Raw genomic sequence first — 23467 nt, 5'->3', positions numbered from 1 at the left:
TCAGCTTATCCCCTCACTTACCAAATGGCCTATTTGCCTGGACTCTGGAGACATTGAAACCTCAGTCCCAGGCTTCCCATCTGGTCTATATCCGATATTCTCTCAAGCCACACAGCATTACCTCTGTGACTCTGGGTTTTGTCTTTAAGTCTAGCATCTGAGGATTTCCCGACATGGACTTTGCATTGAACACACTTTGGTGTTTTTCAGACTTTAAGGATCCACGTTAAGCTTGTCTTCCAGCCTGTGTGAGGTGTCCTTCTTTTTGACACTTGACATACAGCATTTTTCATGCTAAGAAATCTTATTTTTGCATCAAAAAATTCATGTATCTGTACATAATTTTAACTGTATATTCAGTATCACTGAAAAAGTTTAAAATGATATTCTTTCGGCTATTCATCATAGTCACATCCACATGCATTTGAAAAATAAAAGGACATCCATGTTTGGAATATGTTACATACACTGTCCAAAAGACAGTGTGCAATGCCCATGTAATTTGTGAGACCTCTTTCAATAACTCAACAACCTCTTCAAGGAAGAAGAGTGGAGCTGAAGCTTGATTTTAGAAATCCTATAATAAGTCCGAATGAAATCATAATATATTAATAGATGATTATACTGTTAGATAATTATATAACCTAAACTATTTTAGATTAGTTTGTGATTTTTAAGCAAGATCCTCGGTTCTGATTATAGGAGTTGTAATGGCAGATATTTCCAATTATATTTCCTTTGCTAATTGAAGCAAAGATACGAAAAGTGTAAGAATAAGTTTCTAATTTGAGGTTTATAATGAAAATCATTAACCTCATCGTGTTTCTGACCTTTCAGTATAGCATTACTACCTTACACATTTGTTACGGGGATAGAAGTTATATATGATGGGCCAGGTAAAGTTGGAATTTTATTGCTTTTGACCAAAGGTCACTGCGAGATTTAGAGATAACTTGTGAGTACTGTGTGATCTTTAAAAAATTATGAAACATAAATTTTAAAGAGAGAGAGATTCTGTGAGTAAAACTAATTGATGTTCCTGGAGTGAATGTCCCAAGTAATCATCGATCAGTATATTACCATGTAATTTTACCTGATGTATCTAAAATGGCCCTTGTTCTGTGATGGACTTCAGACAAATTTCTTTTAATTCTGGACTTTTTGCATAAATGTTGAAGAAAGTTTCCAAAAGTTTATAAGTTTGAAAACTAGTATTTTTATAGTAGTACTAAAGAACTATAAAGTGTAATATGTCATTAAAACTAATTAGCCTAAGACCAAAATTACTTATGATATAACTAAAGAAAAGGTTTGTTTCTAAATAAACAGTAAATAAATAACCTTTGTAATCTAAATGAACAAAAGAAACCATCGATTGAAAAAAATCCTAAGGGATAGTAGTCACCATGTCCTCATTTATCTTTTCTTTAAATTTTGGTTTTCATCTTGAATTATTCTCAACATCCATATTTTTTAAAAAAGAATTTGTATTATTATTACCAATATATTAATTATGGACATACATTAATATGTTCGTTTTGATGATACTGTGAAAAACAAAACTTTTCCTTCTGAAGTTTTAATAATAAATGGAATAGCAAATTAATCCCTAAATGATTTCTAATGAGGCTAAATAGAAACACCAAGAAGCAAACCATCCTGATTGTCTATTAAAACACTCATAAAATTCCTGAAATGTAAATAATCATTGCAATCCCAATGGAGGAAACATAGCATTTTATTTGTAGAATACATAACGTTGTAGAAAACTTAAATCTATAGAAACCTACAGGCCCCGTCATGCTACAAGGCCAGTGATCAACACCAGGCCCTCTGTGCACTTTGCTATGGTCCTCAGTCTTGGCTCTAGAGATGGCCATTCACCATCTGGCCATTGTTCCCTTAACTGAGTATCCTCTCAAAGAGTTAGCACAGAGGACAGATTCAAAAGGTCAGAACTGAAATTCAACACGTGCTTCTTGAGTATTCACCTGTTCTGTGCCTTTCAAACACCCTTTCGGGCAATGACAGAACTTAAACAACAGAACCTAAAAAACTGCAATGAGTACCTGGTAAAGTGTACCTAGCAAATCAAACAGGGTTGGTCGGCAGTGATAAGAGGGTCTTACTGAACTGAAATCTAGATACGAGGAGTTGCCAACACCCCAGAGGGCTGGAGAGAAGGGGAGCAGAGCTTTCAAAGATAGTGTCTAAGGAGGAACAAGCGAGGCTAGTCTGGTCAGGGAACAAAAGGCACCAGTGGTTCCAGAGAATAGTGTTGCAGAAGGATGGTATGATGCAACAGGACCTGGGGACGGATCAGGGAGGCCCTGTTGAAACTTGAGTCAGGAGCAACCACAGATCAGGACCCAAGAGTACGGAGAATGGAAACGGGAAGGCAAAAGTAGAGACAAGGACATTATTGGTTGCAGTAAGCTGATGGCTTAGACTAAGCAGGATGTATGCAAAATGGCGGGAAAGGAAATGCAATCAGAATTTGCTTGGACATGTAATCAATTGGAAAGTGATGGACTGAACACCTGACTTGAAGGAAGGAAATCAAAGACAGCCCCTAATGCTGGGGGTGTGGGGTCAGGAGGCCCAGGGCCAAGTGTGTCACATAATGAGAACAGAAAAGAGACTTGAGGATTAGACAAAGTGAAGGTCACTGGCGACCTGGGAAGATGCACCTGCAGTGGAATGAATGGTAGACAGGCGGGCTGAAGAGAGAACAGGAGTGAGGAAGCATAGACAACTTTACCATGGACAAATGAAAACGATGCGTAGCTGGCAGGAGCTCTACAAAAAAAGAAAAGTACATCAAAGAGAAGTCAGATGTATTTTTAAACAAAACACACATGATATCTCCTGATTGTAAATGGAACGTCAGAGGATTTACCAAGGCCTAGGCCACATTCTTCACCCAAAACAATATTATAATAAAAAGAGGAACCCTAGAAGATATTCAAGTAGTAAAAAAGTTATGTACAAGAAAAATCGCCCTATAGCAAACAGAGAAATAATCTATACTATTTCAAGTAGTTTGTGACCTCAAAATATACTGACAAGTTGTTATTCCATTAAGGCAACAGATCTACAATGATGTCAGATATACCAAATAATTGTCAAATGGGTCAGGAGAACTCATGGGAAAAGGATTTCTGGTAGAAATGAACAGCTATGGTCAGTGAGCTTGTAGTTAGAGATCTAGAGGTAATCTTTTCTTTCTCAACTTCTCTCCCTCAGTCTTCCATTCAATTTTGCTGCCCCTCAATTGCTGCTGCTTTTTTCTCTCTCTCTCTCTCCTTTATTCTTTCTTCCATTGCTTCTCTTTCCTTCTTTTCAAAACATCTGAGAATAAGAATAGTGTGTGCTCAATATTTATTAAGACATATTGTGAAATGGGAAAGAAGGAAAAAAACAAATACACCTTTAAGCTACTCAGAAAAGATACTGTGAAAACATAATGCCAGGGGGAGGAAGGAAGGAAGGAAGGAAGGAAGGGAGGGAGGAAGGAAGGAAGGGAGGGAGGAAGGAAGGGAGGGAGGGAGGAAGGGAGGGAGGGAGGAAGGGAGGGAGGAAGGAAGGAAGGAAGGAGGGAGGGAGGGAGGAAGGAAGGAAGGAAGGGAGGAAGGAAGGAAGGAAGGGAGGGAGGGAGGAAGGGGAAAAGATACAGTAGACAAACCATGGCGATATTAGTTATGGCGACATTAGTGTTTGAGTAGCCTAAGACAGCCTGCATTAGTAATGGTAAAGGGGATGGAGACATGAGGATAAATGGAATGGTCACCAGGAGATTATAATTACGCCTAACAATAGAGTCTAAGAAGTAGTGTTATGTCCTGCAGCCAGAGAGTCTGGGTTCATATCCCAGCAACCTCTCTTACTAGCTGCAGACCTTAGGCAAGTTATCGAACCTCTTGGTGCCTCAGTTCTCCATACTGAAAATTGAGATACTGATAATTGTTACCTTAGAGTTGTTATAAGGATCAAATGAACTGATGTTGTTGATGTTGTTGGTATCGTGGCCCCAAACAATACAAAGAAACATAGCAACAGAATTCCAAGGGGGAAAAATGGCATGTCAGCAATCTTAGTAGATTTTTTTTAAATTTTTTTTTCAATGTTTATTTATTTTTGAGACAGAGAGAGACAGAGCATGAACAGGGGAGGGGCAGAGACAGAGGGAGACACAGAATCTGAAACAGGCTGCAGGCTCTGAGCCGTCAGCACAGAGCCCGACGGGGGGCTCGAACTCACGGACCGTGAGATCATGACCTGAGCCGAAGTCCCAAAGTCGGACACTTAACCGACCAAGCCACCCAGGCGCCCCAGTAGGAGATTTTTAATTTGCTTCTTTAAGTGATGAAAGTTTGTTTTAAAATGTTTGAGAAAGACATGAGATAGCCACAATAAAATATTTAAACAGGGTGTCTTATCTTTCACATCATTACAGAAAAAAGTGAGAAAAAAATCTACATTTTAATAAAGCTGCAAAAGAGAAATGGAAAGTCGATGTAAAACAACAACCAGGGACCAAAAAGGAAGATGACAGAAATAAAACTAGACATAGTGATAAATGTGAATGGCTTAATGTATTGAAATAAATAAAAATCCTTAGATAACGTTAAAGTACAAAATTTAATAATTTGCTATTTACAGGAGACATATGTACATGTGACAACCAGCTAAAAGAAAGAGAATTAGAAAAACATCAACAATATAGAAAAATATGGTACAGATAACATATTATTAAGAAGTTAGGCTACAATGTAAAATTATAGATAATAACATTGTACCTTTTAGAGGCTGAATGGTGTAGCAGTATTTTTTTAATTGTACAAAATAGTGTTCTAAAATGTGTTCAAATACACAAAAACCCTTGAGAAGGTTGGCATTAGCTATATGTTCCACAAAATTTTAGTGTGAATAAAGTAAATTTGATGAATATACAAGGAATATAAAATAAAATTGATGTCTGTATAAACCTCCCTGTGGGATTCATTTTCCAAGGTCAATTCTGAGAGAACAGCTAAACATTTAACTCCTAACCCCCTATTTCCCCAGTTGGCTGGGTGGTCCATGAGCAGACTGGAGACAAACCTCCCACTTGGGAAACTGCAGGACATTTGATTCACCGAGACCTACCGTAGACACTTGGAAATGTGGTGGGAGGGTTACCAGTTACTCATACCCACGGACAGGCAGGTGTGTGGCTGGAGACGCCAGAGAGCTGGGAGAGAGCTGGAGGGTATAAAAACCTCCTCATGGAAAAGGCGGTTGCTCTAAGGTCTTGATGAGCTCCTCATTTAATTATAAGGTGATCATTGGAAGCTGCGTGCATTCGTAAGGACTTGAAGACACGGCAAGTGTGCACCTCTTACTGGAAATGCCGCACCCTTTGCTCTGTAAAGCAGTCTGAGTCTGCTGGCTTCTTTCCATCCATGATATCACCATCACTTCTGTCACCTTGCAGGTAGCAAGCCAGGTCATGGATACTGCAGACAGGGAAGGGCCTGGGCTAGAACAAATTCCCTGCAGCTCCCAACACATCATATCTTTTCTCAACCCCAGAATTTTTGTTTCTATCCCCCGTTGGTGCTGCATATTACTGCAAAGATCGGGACAAGGAGGCACAGAGGCATCATTGAGGGTGAAAAATGTAGCAATGGAAAAAGTGATATATCTCTGTTCCCAGATGAGGCAGGTGAGAGAGACTGCGGTATTTTGATTTTGAGCTGTCTTGATAGGACCAAGATTCCACTTGTCATGCAGGTTCCAGGGAACATTCTCACAATCATATTTGATTCCTCCTTCGCATACTTGCCAGGTCCCGAAAAGACACATTTCACAAGAATGTATTAATGTGCAGTCCCTATTAGGTTCTTGTTAGAAATTCAGATGCTAATCTCTTTTCAACTGTTTTTTTTTTCATTTTGTTTTCACATATATGTTTCAACATACACACGATAGACTCCTTGAATCCTTTTCAGTATTGCATTTGTGCCAAAGAGTGAAATATTAACGAAGATCCCCAAAACAAATACTAAAATGCTCCCAGTGTCGATTATTATTGTTTTAATCTCTTGAAATTGAAAGGGCAGTGATTGTAACCCCATTGCTAATAGAATAAAGACATGATGATGTACTTCAGGTTGTGAGACGAGTTGCTTTGTAAAATGTTCCCAAAGTCCTGGAGAATGTGCTTCCCCTGAGTTGGTTGACAGCTTCATAGCTGGTCCGGCCACGCTTCGCCCCAGTGTTGTCTTCACATGGCATTTCTTCTCTCTCCTTTCAGGTGGAAATCGAGAAGCTGGATTACCATCATTATTTGCCTCTGTTTTTTGAGGGGCTCTGTGAAATGACATTTCCCTACGAGTTTTTTGCCCGGCAAGGAATCCACGACATGCTGGAACACGGGGGGAACAAGATTCTTCCTGTCATTCCACAGCTCATTATCCCGATAAAAAGTAAGTGAACAGGTGAAAAAGCATCATTCAGTTTATAAGGTGCCGCTTTTTGACAACTTGCTAATTAAACAATAAAACACAACAGGCTGACGCTTTCCCCAGGTTTTGCGGGAATTTTGTAAATTGACTTACAGGGCCAGACATCCCAAATCTACTTTGTCCCATCATTGATCCTGCACCGAAGACTAACCACATAAATAAATTGCATGAGGTTTATGCCAACTTAAGCTGCTCCCCAGTAATGACACAAGCATTAAGATTAATTTACACATGCAGAAGTCAAGTATGTGTCTTTGTATTAAACGCTACCACTGACTTCCAAGTTCTTTTAAAATGACATCCCTAATTTTTAAATTACAATATAAACCCAATCACGTTTAGTATCTTTTAGGTAGTAGGATTCGTAATTTTAAGGAAAAAAAGTCTGGAATGGAGAATTACTATTACTAAATATTTAAAATTTTTTATCTGTAATATAGGGAAACTCTAGAGTAACCCTGTCATTGACGTCATCTCTTTGTTTATAGAATGAAATGCTTTCTTTCTATGACCACATTCTTCAGATATGAGTCCCTTTGGACGAGCTGGCTGAAGAAAACCCTCTCCCAAAGCGTTTCTCAGATTTGCACTCATGGGATGGCCTGTAATGGCTCCCAAACAAGGCCCAAGTTGTCCTCATGTTGCTTCACAGCTGCTGTTGGCCGTTATAATGGAGCCATCGTATTGGGATGAGACTCCAGGAGGGGACGGCCGGCCTCTCAAGTCTGAATGGCCAGGTCTGGGCCACCATCCACCATCATGCCCTGGTTGTGCGTGCACCGGTTGCCCATCTACACTGCTGCTGCTGATAGAAAGCAGAGGGGTGGTGCTGAGCGCCTCCTGGACAGGGATATCCCACCGTTTCCCAGCCACAACTGCCCTAGGCAGCTCTGCCTTATTCCCTAGTCCAGGATGAAGGACTCCCTGGGATGATTGACAGGTCACCTGCTTAGTCTCCTAGCCTCTGGGGGAACCCCACCCTCACTGTCTCATAGGTGCCCTTGTCATGTGCTTGGACCAAAACAAGAACTAAATGGTTCAACATTGGGTCATGTCCCACAGCCTGGCTCATGTAATCTTATCCATGGTGACCTTTTTATTGATTTGAATTAGGCCTCATTAGAATTCCAGGTTTAGGGCAGTCCTGCTGTCACTGTTGAAAGTGAATCAACCCCGAAACTTCCTCTCATGTTTTTGAGATTTTTTTTTGTCAGAGATCTGTAACTGACCACTCCAGATCTCCACCAAGACACAGAAGTAAAACCAGGTGAAAGGACAGGTGACCTGCTGTGAAAAGTAGCATGGAGAGAGAAACCACACTTTAAAACCATTTTCCTTTCCCTTTGTGCATCAGCGGAGTGAAGGGCTGATCTTTGAAGTCCTTCAGGAAGGATATATAACACGGAGTTACAGTAAAACCTTTTCCAAATGTGATTTATTCTAACAGCTCACAATTTTTGAACATGTTAAATTCTAGCTGAAATGCTACATTTTCTAAAGAATGATGCACAAGTTTTATTGACAAATAGAAAGGCCCAGAACATTCTCCCCAGAACCTATCTTTACAGTACACGATCCTTCACCTCCTGCCCCCAGCAGAATACCAGCAACATCCGGAAGTCTGTTCTTTTCTTTAAAAGAAATTGATCTTATTAGAACCACTGTCTTCTCGGGACTTTTTTGCTCATATCTCCTTTAAAAACACTGATGGGCAGAAAGAGGGTTTCTAAGTAATATTTTGATATACTGTTTACGATTAAAACATACCAAAGCAGAGCATTGCAGACCAAGGTGAATTGATTTTCAGTTTTGTTTGATCTGTATTTTAGAGATGTTTAAATGAGTTAAGAGAGAAGTGATGTGTTCTAAGGACAAAATTCACAGTATGCACATCCTAGAGGTAATTTGCTCACAAGTGAAAACATTATTAAGAACTCAGTAAACGTGTTTTGTCAGGTAAAATTAACTATATATGAATTTGGTAATTCAAGGTTCTAGAGGCAATGAAAATTTATTCTGGTAGATATCGTTGCTTTTCTTCCTGGGCTTCTGCTATTATATACTGATCCTGAATCTACCTTGGCTTACTTCTCCATCTGTTTACATCACTGAAAGCCAATTTTTTTCCCCCTCAGGAAGGAATACTGATTATGTAAGATCATGCACAGTTCCATCACAGTGTGAAAAATATTACGTGCAAAAAACTAAATCTTTCAGGTGAATTCTGGAATGAGGCTAACTGATCTAGAAGCAGGCTGATACACATAATTGGCATAGCACGTTAATAGGGGTGTGTGCCTTACTTTCAAACCGTAATATTAGAATGATTTTGGCTCTCTCCAGGGGCAAAAATTAATGTCACCATCACCAGCTGGCAGTTTTTGAATAGTTTTTCTTGAATTCTAACTAATACCTCTAGTAGTAAAGCAAAATATAAAAACTCCCAACAAGGGTAAGAAGGGGAATGGGCTTCCTATCTACTTCTAGAATCTGGGGTTGATTTCAGTTAATTACAAGGCTCGTCACACCAATACAAAAAAAAAAATTAGACACATTCAATGACTCTAGACTTTCTAATGTGAAAACAGGTAAGAAGACCCTTTTCTTTCTCATTCTATCTTTTGTTCAAGACCCCAAGTGGGGTCATTCAGTAATAACCAGAAGAGCACACACCTAACACCTCATTCCATTTATGCTGCTTTATAGTTGTTCCCCTTACCTCCCACTTTTTGGGTTATTCTAGGTCAGAAACTCCAAGAAAGTACCAGTATAAAGTAGTCAGGGTTGGCAAGGGAGCACTGATTGCTGAGAGCAACCAGAAAACTTTGTAGTCAAGGATGAGATGAACTCTCTCAGCAACCTGAACCATGGGCTGTAGATTTCCATTTACTCCATCCAATTAGGAAAACATAAATCCATCAAAATACAGCAGAACAATTCCAGGGAGGAACCTCTAGAAACTCTGCATATTAAACTCAGAAGGGGATTCCACTGGTGTCCAGGAGGATGAAGAGGTGCCGAGAGCAACCACAAATGCTGATTGTGGGAATCTCTCTCTTCAGTAGAAGCAAGAACAATAACAATAACACCGCCACATGGGGCCATTCATAAAACACTGCTTCACACAAGAAGGAAATATCTGGAACAGTGACAGAAAAAGAATACCTCAGTGACATTTAGTGTAGGATCCAGAAGAAACTTGTAGAAAGTTGTATGACATCCTCGGGATGCAGGAAGATGTGGCCTCTAGGAGACAGAGGCGGAAACCCACAAGAGGAGACAAGACTGAAATGAAAATAAACCAATGCTGAGCGAGACAGGGAGACTAAAGATGACAGAGCACAAAAGACTCTGAGTCAAGACTCAGACTCAGACAAAGACTCTTTAGTCAAGAGACTAAAGATCACATCTGCACAGCGGCATCGGGAATGATCATCATCTGCGCAGCACCAAATTGTCAATGGAGGCCACCACCTTAGGACGCTCTCTCAGAAAAGACAAGATAAAAGTAAGGTGAGAAAGAATATAAAATGGAGAACAGAGACATAAACAGGAGTTAACAGTTCTAGGGAGTCCCAAGAGGAAACATCAAAACAATGGGAATAGAAATGATAATGGCAAAGGTGATTGAAAGACATTTTTTTTCTGAGATAGAAAATACCCCTTATTTTGCAGGTAGAAAAAGCTCGTTGCAGTCTAAAGACAATGAATAAAGAGAGACCCATATCTAGGCACATTTAGTCAAAAAGCTTAGATTATAACATAAAGAAAAGCCCTTCAAACATTTAGACAGGGAAAAAGGCTACACAACAAAGAAATAAAAATAACCGGGGCTAAGAATTTTTCCAACATTAATCTGAGACAACAATGAGAATCAGAAGAGAAACACCTTGAGTACATTTCATCCAGTTCACATGAGCAAAAGACATGATGTATATAACAAACTGCATGAACATTTGAGGGGAAAAAGACTTATAAGCATAATGTCCACTTGCCTGTCGTACAAGAAGTTACTGACAATATGCTTTAACTCTCAGAAAGTAAAGCAAAATTAAGAAACCAAAAATGAAGATGTCATAGTGTGAATTAAGAGCCACTGAATCTCAAGTTCAGTTTAAATAGTTGATGGAAAAGAATTTGAAAACTGCATGAAATCTCAAGTAATCATTTTGGAGTTAATGTGTATAAAAGTCCAGGAAACTTGGGTCCACGCCTTCAAAATCAATGGGAAAGATGGAAGTGGTCAAAACAGAACATACATATTAAAATGACAAACACTGAGTAGAGAGCAAGGAAGTGCCATGAGTCAAAAGCACAAAATAAGGTGAAAAACATGAAGTCAAATGTATTAGCTGTGACAATTGACTTTCCAATTGGTTTGTGGGGAATAAACCGAATATAAACTTTCTCTGTGTATATAAAACTAAATAATACTTAAAGAGTTTAAAAATAACTGGTGCAGCCACTCTGGGAAACAGTATGAAGTTTCCTCAAAAAATTAAAAGTAGAACTACCCTACGACCCAGCAATTGCACTATTAGGTATTTATTCACGGGATACAGGTATGCTGATTCAAAGTGACACATGTACCCCAATGTTTATAGCAGCACTATCAACAATAGCCAGAGTATGGACAGAGCCCAAATGTCCATCGATGGATGAATGGATAAATAAGATGTGGTATATATATGTAAAAAAAAATATATATATATATATATACATATATATATATATATATATGTATATATATATGTAGGAATATTACTCGGCAATCAAAAAGAATGAAATCTTGTCTTTTGCAACTACATGGATGGAACCAGAGGGTATTATGCTAAGCGAAATTAGTCAGAGAAGGACAAATATCATATGACTTCACTCATATGAGGACTTTAAGGGAAGGGAAGCAAAAATAATATAAAAACAGAGAGGAGGACAAAAACTTAAGAGACTCTTAAATATGGAGAACAAACAGAGGGCTGCTGGAGGGGTTGTGGAGGGGGGATGGGCTAAATGGGTAAGGCGCACTAAGGAATCTACTCCTGAAATCATTGTTGCACTATATGCTAACTAACTTGGATGTAAATTTAAAAAATAAATTACATAATTTTTAAAAATTAAAAATACGTAAAAATAAAAGATATATTGGGACAAATAGGGAAAACAGAAGGGAAAAGCAGTTATTTTAATTGTAGAAAAGTAGAATTTAATATAAAAAAGTTTCACGTGTATAAAGAGGATCAGTTTATATTGATAAAAATGTTCTAGGTAAAGATGTAATTAGCATGAGTCTTGGTTCTTGGAAGGCCATGGCATCATGTTTTAAAAAAACAAAACAAAACAAAACAAAACAAAACAAAACAAAAAAAAACAGCTACCTAAATCTCCCTCTGGAAGAAGAGTAAACCTCTTGACTGAGAGACAATATGATACTGGTCCTCCACTGTCTGACCTTCAGCTCTAAGATTTGTGATCTTGCCAATCCAAGGGGACAGCCTGCCTCTAGAGCGCCATGTCCCCAACCTCAGCGTGCATAGGAATCACCTGCAGACCTGGTGAAATGCAGGTTCCACACAGCAGCTGTGAGATGGATCTGAGAACTGGGTTTCTAACAAGCCCCCAGTGTCTGCTGCTGCTGCAGGGTCAGGGCAAAGCCGACCAGGGCCAAGATTACGCTTGACACACCAGATCCTCCCAGAAGATGCCGGGAATGAGAACAAGGTAAGGGATGAGTTGGTGGAAACAGATGAATGATCATTTTCCATCTTACATTTAGGAAATCGAGAGATGTTGCTTCATTCATGCTATGAATAATTAGAAAAATATGACTTCAAGTTTTTAGGCCTTAAAGGGAATCATTAGTGGGCTAAAATAGGTGGTTATCATATGAAGTACCAGGGAAAGAAAAATGAAAAATGAAGCTAAGGCAATAACTTAAAAAAAGCCAAGGTAGCATGTAAAAAATGAAAAAAGTAGGATGACAAAAGGAAACCCAAATAGTCTGTTATGACTACAGATAAATGAGAGAAATAGTTACTAATCACAAAAAAAAAAAAAATATGTCTTGGTCTGGGAACTTCCTTGAGAGATTGTCCCCACTGTCTGACTGTTCCCAACCATACGATTTTAGTGGGACTGCCAGTTACCAAGTTAAGATTACAAGCTAGCTCTCACAACAAAAGCCAAATAAATACAATGAAAAGGCAACCTCCCGAATGAAAGAAAATATTTGCAAATCATGTATCTGATAAGGGGTTAATATCCAAAATATATTAAGAACTCATACAACTCAATAACAAAAAAACAGATCCAATTTTTAAAAATGGCCAGAGGATTTGAATAGACATTTTTCCAAAGAAGACATACAGATGGCCGACAGGCACATGAAAAGATGCTCAACATCACTTAACATCAGGGAAATACAAATCAAAACCACAATGAGCTGTCACCTCACATCTGTTAGAATGACGGCTATCAAAAAGACAAGAGACAACAGGTGTTGGCGAGGATATGGAGAAAAGCACAACCCTCTTGCACTGTTAGTGGGAATATAAAATGGTGCCGCCACTGTGGAAAACAGTATGGAGGTTCCTCAAAAAATGTAAAAAAGAACTAACATATGATCTCGCAATTCTACTTCTGTGTATTTATCCGAAGAAACAAAAACACTAACTCAAAAAGGTATGTGTACCTCCATGTTCGCTGCAGCATTATTTACAATGGCCAGATATGGAAACAACCTAAGTGCCCATTGATAGGTAAACAGATAAAGAAACTGTGGTATATATATTATGGGATGTTACTCAACCATAAAAAAATGAAGACATCTTACAATTTTTGGACGACATGGGTGGACCTGAAGGGCATTATGCTACAGGAAATAAGTCAGAGAAATACAAACACCATATGATCTCACTTATATGTGCAATCTCAAGAAACTGAAACAAAACAGAACGAAAAACAAGTTCATAGATACAAAGAACAGATTGGTGATTGCCAGAGGTTGGGTGTTGGGGGTGGGAGAAATGGGTGAAAGTGGTCAAAAGGTACACACTTCCAGTTGTAAAACAAAGAAGTCATGGGGGATGTTATGTACAGCATGGTGACTGTACTTAACAATATTGTGTTGGTATTTAGAAGTTGCTAAGACAGTAGGTATTAAAAGCACTCATCACAGGAAAACAATGTTTGTAACTATATGTGGTGACAGATGTTAATTAGGCTAGTTGTAGGGATCATTTTGCAATTTATATAATCACCAAATCATTACAGTATACACCTGAAACTAACATTGTATGTCAATTATATCTCAATTTCTAAACATTTAACTCTCTTCCACAAGCTTATCTTCTTCCCCCCACCATCTTTATGATACAGTCATGTCACTATTTTGGTCAGATCCATAATCAGCTGTTACACTACTGTGATCACACCAGTCTTGTTTGTCGCGAATCACACATCTACGGTTACATTTCTTTCTTTAGACAACCTGTCTCAGCATTGATCATTGTCTTTCCTGTGGTTTGCTTGATTTGTATATACTTACTATTTTTTTTTCAAATGCTTCAAGATCTAGCAAATGAATGTTGTTTTCCAAATGTTCAGAACATCAGGTAACCCATCAATTTTCTTTTTCTGTAGACTTTGGTCCTTCCACCCTCCATCTTTCTGCTCCAATCTGGTGACCTGAGACATTGTTACTCCTCTCTCAGGTTTACCCTCTTTTTCCCTAGCTGTGTGTCTTATTTTCCTCATCATTTTTATAGTGCACACGTTCCAGTAGTTTCCTGGAAGTGTATGAAAGGTGTAGTTTTAGTCCTTATTATCTGGAAATCCTTCCATCACACTTGATTATTAGTTTGGCTATGTTGAAAATAATGTCCATTCAGAATTTTGAGGTCACGTCTCTGTGGTCTCCCAAGTTCTTACCTTGCTTTGAACATCTTGATGCCATTGGGGTTTTCAGCCATTTGCCTGTGGCCTCTATCTCCCAACCTCTGAAAGCTTTCTGGATACTCTCCACATGGTGACGTCAAATTTCATGTTGATATGCACTCATGCAGCTATGTGTTCATTCATTGTCCTGGGAAATTTCCATTTAGAGTCATAGGTCTTTCAACACTAGAAACTTTTGACTCCCCCAAAACTTAACTATTAATAGTCTATGGTTGCCTGGGAGCCTTAGTGATAGCATAAACAGGTGATTAACACATATTTTATATGCTATGCATATTATATACTGAATTCTTACAATAAAGTAAGCTAGGGGAAATGTCGTTAAGAAAATCATAAGGAAGAGAAAGTATATTTATAGTACTGTACTGTATTTATTGAAAAAAATCTGCATATAAGTGGATCCATGTAGTCATGTTGTTCAAAGGTCAACTGCACTTCCCTTTGTATGCCCTGTGCTGTAGCCAAAGGAGATGTGCTATAAAACTTCTTATCCCGTACCTTTGCTTTCTTTCGAGAATGCCCACTCTCGCATCCCCAAATGCCTCAATGATAAGGGACCTTCAAAGCCCAGCTCTAATAGAATTGTTCTATGGAAACTCTTCTGTTTCTCCTCTCCTTGCCTACCCTAAACTCCAGCCCTCTCCCCACCCCACCTTCCCTCCCCCACAGAACTTTCTGTCTTCCTTTCTTGCAGTCACTTAGAACATAATGTTAGAAAGTAACATATTCCCAACAGCATCTAATGGGCTTGCTAGTACATAGTGGATACATCAAAATATTGGCAAAATTAATTTAATCAGATACATAACTGCCGTCCACACTAAAATTTGTATAGGTGTCATAATCAAAACTGTGAAGTGGCCATTTAGGCTTGCCACCATAATGTATATAATACGAAAACTATTGTGTAAGAATCCCTAATATGAAGCAGCGAATAAAGAGTATAATGACATAATGCTTTGCATCGGCTAGGGAAATTATTTAAGTGGAGAGATCAATTTTTTGTTTATTCATCTTACATTCTTTCAGGTGATTCTTTTTGTTTATGAGTAGTAACGTACATTTGTGAGATGGTCTACTAGAAGGCAAGGTGACTCCAGAGGCTGAAGAATTACAGAAATATCACAGATCTACAAATAGACACCACATAGGACAGTGGCCTCATTAGGAGAGCTCTAATGAGTTGAGGTCACCCAGCTATAAAGGATAAACATGCACAGACACAGCCAAAGCCACTTAACATTCAAGCAACAATAACATTTGACAAAGCAAAATACTCTTGTTAAAGAATACTCAATGGGAAAAAAATATACCAGTTAAGGATAAAGCATGAGAGTTCATATCACAACACAAAAAATGGTCTTGAGAATTGTGTTTAATTAGAAAGGAGCAAGCACAAGTGAAATGCATTACTCTTTATTTGTGATCTAATAATTTTTACTTATATACATCGAAATTTTCCAGGTAAATTATTTTTAAAGTGATAACCATAAAAAAGTAATGGTTTTTAATTTAAGAAGGAAATAGCTAATTTGTTCTGAAAATATGGAAAAGGGGCCCATTAGGATTATTTTGGTTACAAAATGCAAAAAAAAAAAAAATTCAAATTGTCAGTCAGGTTTGCTTAATAATTTACATAACTGAACAACGCAGAGATGAGTCTCAATCCCAGGAAGGTTTAATCTGGTGGCTCACCATTGTCACCCTCTGCTTTGTTTCATGCAAGGTCATTTAAAGCTGGCTCCCTTTTAGCCTCCAAATGTGCCCAGTAGATCCTGGGACTACATGCTTACTTACTTACACCTGTAAAAAGACAAAGTGTCATTGTCCCTGACTCTCCAGAAAACGTAAAAGTTAAAGCTTCGCTGTGAATATCCCATCGAGGGGCACATGCTCAGCCTTGAACTGTGGTCAAGGGGGATGGGATATCCTGGATTAACCGAGGTCATGCAAGCTGCCCATAGTACAGGTTAGAGGAAAGGAGAAGGGTCAGTTTCCCCAAAGAACATGAATTCCACGTCAGGTACCTTTACTGAGCACCAAATATCTCTCAGGCCCCTAGCAGCTCTGTGATGCGGAACCATGGGGCTAAGTGCCGTTGGGCTGTGAATAGAAGAAGTGTGTGCTCCCTCCAAACTAAGCTTTTTGGAGACAATGCACGGCCCTCTATCTCTCTTCGTGCCCAGTGTTAACCTGAATTGGATGTCTACTGGGCATATGAGATTCTCCTTTGCTCTGCCAAGCCAGTGAGACTTTGGGGTTAATCTGTTCCTGCAGCACACCTAACTTACACTGACCAATTCAGATTCCCAAATGAGAATCCATAGCTATGGAGGGAAACGGAATCTGGAGTCTTATAGCTTAAAACATCCATTTTCTGAGGAAGTCACCTCCATCTTGTGAACTTTCAGTAGCTGTTGCTAAAGACCACCTTCCTCTGTCCTTTTCGAGAATTAGCATGGCCACTGGAAAGGCCACGAACATGGCCTTTGCTTCTGCTGCTCTCTGTACCATTTTGTGCAATTTAGTCCAACTCGTTGAGCTTATGAGAGGAATCTGCATCTCCAAAATAAGGAATTTAATACATACCTCAGAGAGTTGTGATCATTATGAGGTTGTGTGGAAAGCAGGCTTCTAACAAGTGGTAAGTGTTGTGTTGAATACGAGCAATCATGGTGGGCTTATAATACCCAACTCTTGGATGGTCACTGTTCTTTCCTCCTTCCTCTCTACCCATTTCTCTCACACTTAACCTGTCAGTTACCATCTTTAATTCCCCATTTAAGAAGTCATAATATAAAGCTGATGTCACTCTACAAAATTTCCTGTACAGAAATAACGTGTTCATAGATGCAGGGTGATAGCTCTCTGAGGCAGGGGTTAGACAACCCCAGAAATATTTGAACAGTTAGCTGGTCACTCACCAGAGGAAAGATTCTTTCTGAACCTGTAATGGGGAGTGGAAATTGGGCCCAGCCCTGTTTGAGTAGGGAAGATGAATGAGAGAAATGGAAAACAAAAATGAGAGAGGTAGCAGAGGTGATGGAAATGGAGCGTATAGCTGTCCATGCCAAAAAACAAAAAACAAAAAACAAAGAAACCCCACAGTCGAATGAAAGGGATAAAGAGCTAAAAATAGAAATAGTACATTTTAAAACTGAATTCATCATGTATTGGCTGTCCTCAATTTTCCATATCATGTGATGGTTAAGAGCAGAGTCTCTGAAGTCAGACCATTTGGTCAAAATCCTAACTCTGCCACTTACCAGCTTTTAGACAAGTTAACCATGTTGAGGCTCAGTTTTTGAAATTGGCAGAAGAATGGTACCCAACTTATGGGTTATTTCAGTGATTAAATGAGTGAATACATTTCAAGCTCTTAGCAGAGCGCCTAGTGTAAGTATAATAGTTACCATCACCATCATCATCATTACCATCATCATTGTCTGTCTTGATAAGGGCAAGAGTTTTTACTTGCCAAGGCTAAAATTTCATCTGCAAGTCTTCATCCTTCCATGTAGGGCTGAGTTCTAGTCGAAGTATAGTCCCACTACAGAGTGTTGCTTGCTGGCTCAGAAGATGCCAGAAAACTAAGCTCCACCATGACCCTTAAGAACAAGCTGCTTGAGCTCAGGACCCAGCAGGTATCTAGTCTCATTGCCCAAAGTCCGTGTTAAAGTCTGTGTTTGCTGTGCAGCTCTGAACCTCTCTCCTGAACAGGTTCCAAGTCTGGCTTCATTTCCACCAGGACTTGGTGAGATGCTGGGAGGAAGTTGGGTCTAACCACTCTGAGCACAGGCCTTGAGCTCATGCAAAGCAGACTCCAGCTTGCGATTAACTAGCTGTATGGTTTTGGCAAATTAATTATTTCATTTCCTCCAGGGGATTATAAAACCTACTGCCCAGAAATGATGTAAGGATTAACAAATCATATAAGTAGAGTGTTTAGCACAGTGCCAAATCAAGCTGATAGTAAGAACAAATTATTATTTTCACCTTCATGGTGGCCCTTCATGGTCATATCTCTGCAGACTTCCTAACTTTGGGTCATTGAAAAGTTAATAGATTTGAATTCTATAACTCTCATCCAAGTTATAATAAAAATGTTAAACGGAAAATGAATTAGATCAAGTATAGACCTTGGTGGTATTGCAGTGGGACCAAAATCATCAGGGCATATTGCTTGGATTCAGTTGTTCACACAAGAAAAAAAAAAAAAGAAAGAAAAAAAAAAGCCTAATTCTTCAACCATGCCTGCCTGTACCTTGCGTACAAGGGTGGTCTTGCCAGGGGCACCCGTATGGCTCAGTTGGTTAGGCTTCCAACTCTTGATTTCGGCTCAGGTCATGATCCCTCAGGACTGGGTCCAGCATCAGTCTCTGTGCTGAGCATGGAGTCTGCTCGGGATTCTCTTTCCCTCTGCCTCTCTCCCTGCTCATACTCTCTCTCTCTTTTTAAAACAGAACAACAACAAAAATCAAAAAGGGAAAAACAAGGGAGGTCTTGCCAGATGTCTCGCTGATATAGTCCTGTTATGATCTCTGTCATAAGAATACATGAAATAAGCTTGGCCTGATATTATAGAGAACTCCCCCTGGCTCATAGTGATCACTGCTAGTTTCTTGGGAGCTCTCAAATAATCTGCTTGAATAATCGACCCCAGAACTGTACCAGATATTGATGCCAAGCTCAGCAGGGGGTAGCTCTGCAAATTCCTGCTTTGGGGTGGAGAGGGCAGCTCCTCCTTAGAAATGGGTATGTTTATCTGCCTTCTGTTTGGTGCTACGGCTCTCACCGTGCCAGTGTTGTGGAAAGTCTATGTATGTTTTGTCCTTCCTCATAGTCTGCTGCATCCAGTGCCTTAAAGCTGGGTAAATTTAGAAACCCTGCCTCCACCAGAGGAGGGGAATGTAACAGTAATTCTCAGAGGTAGTGCCTGCTTGTCATAGCAGATTGTGACTTGGTCTTATTCGGAGAATGGAGTCAGCATTGGCCAACACCTTCCCTTGGTCATAATTCCATCTGTCACCTGCTCCTTCAGGCTGAACTGAGCCAGCAGGGGAGCAAGGTTCAAATAGCCAAACGATGCACTGCTTTCTGACAAAGCAGGGTATTGGGAAGTTTAGTCTTTGCCGCCATTGGAGGTGTTGAGTATGTGTGAAAGCAGGCACAGAGCCAACCTTGGCCACAGCAAGAAGGTGCAGTGCGCAGGATTACGTCATTATTCAGCTTCTTTTATGTCTACAGAATTGTGAGTGTAAGGTTGATCATGCTAGTGACTCTACTGTTAAGTCCATTTAAGTAATGAATACTTTCATTTATTTTTAAAACAATTATTTTCTATCTTTAAGTATTTAAGGGAAAGAAAAGCCAAACACTCTCACCAAATACTAAATTGTGCGCTGTGGTCCTAAAGTCATAATATATTCTTACCAATTGAAAAGTGAAAAAATTAATCACTTGTAATGACAAAACTTTGATGGAAAATAAAGATAATTCCTTTCTGTATGGGATAGAGAAAAATTGATGCTTTTTATGTAAAGAATGCTTACTGGAAAACAATGAATTAAAGACAAAATTGTAACCCTTATGTAGGCTTCCTGGATGTTCATAATAGCTGACCTAAGTCTCTGATGCTTAATTATCCAGGAATATGAGAAATCCGGCCATATCATATTTATTTAGCAATTGAGTTCTGTTACTTTTAATTAGTTGATTTTTTAGAGAGAGAGCTTGAGCTGGGGAGAGGGGCAGAGGGAGAGAGAGAAAGAGAGAGAGAGAGAGAGAGCGCGCCTTAAGCAGGCTCCCTGCTGAGCATGGAACCCATTGCAGGGCTCTATCCCAGGACTCCAGGATCATGACCTGAACTGAAATCAAGAGTAGAACATTCAACTGACTGAGTCACCCAGGTACCCCTTTCTTCCTTTTTTTTTTATTTGAGAGAGAGAGAGAGAGAGAGAGAGGGAGCACACGTGCAAATGAGCAGGGGAGAGGGACAGAGGAAGAAAGAGAAAATTGAGTTCTGTTTTGGAAGAGGAAAAATTTCTACAATTTTGAAACCTACACTTAGTTTGAAAACACATTGTGAATTCGTTATACTCTGTAAATTAATGAATTAGATGATTAGTGCCCCTTGACCGGAAAAATTTATATCCATTTAAATCTAATTCAAGTAATATATTAGGCCAAACAAGCTTAAATATTTATAAAATATTTTAACTCCAGAAAATAACTTCAGATACATGAAGACATCTGTAATAGGCAAATTCCTAGAGACAGAAAGTAGATGAAAGGTCACCAGGGGCTGGAGAGGAGAAGATCGGAGAGTTTCTGCAGAATGGGTATAGAGTTTGGAAATAGAAACTTGAAAAAGTTTTGGGAACAGATAGTGATGATAATTGCACAACATTGTGAATGTTATTAATGACACAGAACTGTATACTTAAAAATGGTCAAATGACCCTTTATATTGTACACATTTTATATAATAAAAATAATCATTTAAGATATCAAAATAAATGAGAATGATCCAAAAACTAAAATGTCCGCCCTCAGCATTATAATACTGTACTTTCTTTCAGAAATCCTGGCCTCTGTCATATGACCAAAAATAAATATCAGAAAGCTAAGATCAATTTAGCAATGTTTGTGGTAATATAATTACTTACAGACACCAACTGAATTCACTCAAAAACAATAGAACCAATAAAAGAATTCAGTAAGTTAGCCAGTAAATAAATATATGAAAATAATATGTTTTATGTATGTGTTCTCAATAATTTTCAGAATGCATTTTGGGATAATATGCTCTTAGACAAATGGTAACAAAGTATAAAATTGCTTTGAGTAAACCTAACAAATTATGCGGAATCTAAATGAAAAATATCATAAAGCTTTTCTGAGGAGCTTAAATACAACAAGGAAAACTGAAGAGAAACATGTTTTTAATGGAAAGATTCAGTAGTAAAGATGATAATTTCCCCCAAAATTAGTTTCTAAATTTATTGAATAAAAATTTCAATAAATTTTTATTGAAATTATCAGTCTTAAGCATGTTTTTTAACCTGACCAAATTATGTTAAAGTTTGCCTCAAGATATAAATGGTTAAGAGTAATCAAGAAAATACTGGGAAAGAATAAGGAGAGAGTTCCATATTCCACTATATTAAAATATACAAAGTTATGACCATGAAGAATAATATTTTTAGGTAAATATGCAAAGTATACTGACATTTTTAAGCAGTATTAAAAATTATGTTTTTTAATGGAATAAAACCCTATGTCTGTATACACCTATGGAAAATATCATCTCTACTGCAGTGGAGTATATAATTCTGTTCTGCACAATGAGAACATAGTAAAAATATGCTTTATAAGCTACTTTTTTATTCACCTGTATCTTATAAACACTTTCCTATTTTTAAAAAATATTTTTCTATTAGATGACTTGAGTAACTATACTTTTCCATTATGTAGGTACACCTGACTTTATTTAATCCATTGTTTTTGAAACAATTGGATTGTTTCTAGTTATAAATAATACTATCCTTCACATCCTTCCCTATCACTCTTTCTGCACTGTTGCATACTTTAGACCAAATGCCCAGAAGTGAAATTGCTGGGGTTAATTATAAGCACACAGTAGTCCCCATCCTGCCCCCCCACCCCACACACGCACTTGTATTCATGGTTTCGCTTTCCATGGTTTCAGTTTCCTGTGGTCAGCTGCGGTCTAGAGACAGATGATCCTTCTCTGGCATATGTCAGAAGGTCGGTAGTTGCCTAATGCTGTGTCACAATGCCTACGTCATTCACCTCACTCGATCTCATCATGTAGGCATTTTCTCATCTCACATCATCACAAGAAGAGTGAGTATAGTACAATAAGATATTTAGAGAGGGACAGAGACCACATTCACATAACTTTTACTATGGTATATTGTTATAATTGTTCTATTAGTTATAATTTTTAATTTCTTACTGTACCAAATTTGTAAATTAAACTTTATGATAAGAATGTACATATAGAAAAAAACATGGCATATGTGAGCTTTGGTACTATCTGCTGTTTCAAGCATTTACTGACGGGGGGTCTCGGAACATATCCCCCACAGATAGGGGGGAACTACTATATTGCTATAGAAAGGTTGTGATGGCTTGTAATGTGGTATCTATGAGAGTGCCTCTTTTCCCAAACCAGTGTCCACACTGAGTATTAACTCTTCAAAACCTTTTTGTTACATGATACTCAAAATTATTAAGTAGTGTTTATCTTGATTACTAATGAAGTTGAACATTCTGGAATATTGTTTATTTGTTTTATTATTTTGTGTATTATCTATGCATATTCTTTGCCCATTTTTAATTAGCAAATTCTTTTATTGGTTTGTGATAGCTATTTGTATATCAGGGATATTAACATTTATAGCATATGTCAAAAATATTTTTTTAGATTTTATTGTTGGCTTTTGCATTTTGTTTGGTGTTTCCAGTTTTTTTTTTTTTTCAACTTTTTTTTTGGGGGGGGACAGAGAGAGACAGAGCATGAATGGGGGAGGGGCAGAGAGAGAGGGAGACACAGAATCGGAAATAGGCTCCAGGCTCCGAGCCATCAGCCCAGAGCCTGACGCGGGGTTCGAACTCACGGACCGTGAGATCGTGACCTGGCTGAAGTCGGACGCTTAACCGCCTGCGCCACCCAGGCGCCCCTGGTGTTTCCCGTTTTAAAAGAAGAAGTAGAAATATTTCCATTTTTCCTGATTTCCCAGTAGTGAATCATATCTAATAGTAGAAAATGTTCAGACTTTGCACAGATTATGGCAATAATAGATTTTATGCTTGAGAAAAATCATACATGTAACTTATAACCATCTAAGATGAATAAGTTTTACCACTTTGACTTTAAATTATTTTTTTCCTTATTCTTCAGCAATTTCTATATATCTGGGAGCTCTGTCTTGTTGATTATTCTTGAAGGCAGTAAGCAGTACAATAGAAATCCAATT

General features: G+C 38.5%; 1 protein-coding gene and 1 long non-coding RNA gene across 2 annotated transcripts in view; one reads left to right on the top strand and one right to left on the bottom strand.

Moving 5' to 3' along the window:
- Positions 1 to 23467, top strand: part of PACRG (parkin coregulated) — a 504113-nt gene that overhangs the window by 269065 nt on the left and 211581 nt on the right. The window contains exon 3 of the mRNA XM_015083259.3: positions 6299 to 6470. Coding sequence (XP_014938745.1) covers positions 6299 to 6470 — 172 coding nt within the window. The remainder of the gene's footprint in view (positions 1 to 6298; positions 6471 to 23467) is intronic.
- LOC128315758 (uncharacterized) lies at positions 13978 to 22207 on the bottom strand. Its single transcript, XR_008298839.1, has 3 exons — positions 22141 to 22207; positions 14436 to 14589; positions 13978 to 14293 (listed from the first exon to the last, which is right to left on the bottom strand). It is a non-coding gene; the product is annotated as an uncharacterized LOC128315758 (long non-coding RNA).

Source organism: Acinonyx jubatus, chromosome B2, assembly GCF_027475565.1.
Source record: "Acinonyx jubatus isolate Ajub_Pintada_27869175 chromosome B2, VMU_Ajub_asm_v1.0, whole genome shotgun sequence".
Lineage (NCBI taxonomy): Eukaryota > Metazoa > Chordata > Mammalia > Carnivora > Felidae > Acinonyx > Acinonyx jubatus.
The sequence above is the reverse complement of the archived record's forward strand: the minus strand, read 5'-3'. Positions and strand labels throughout refer to the sequence as shown.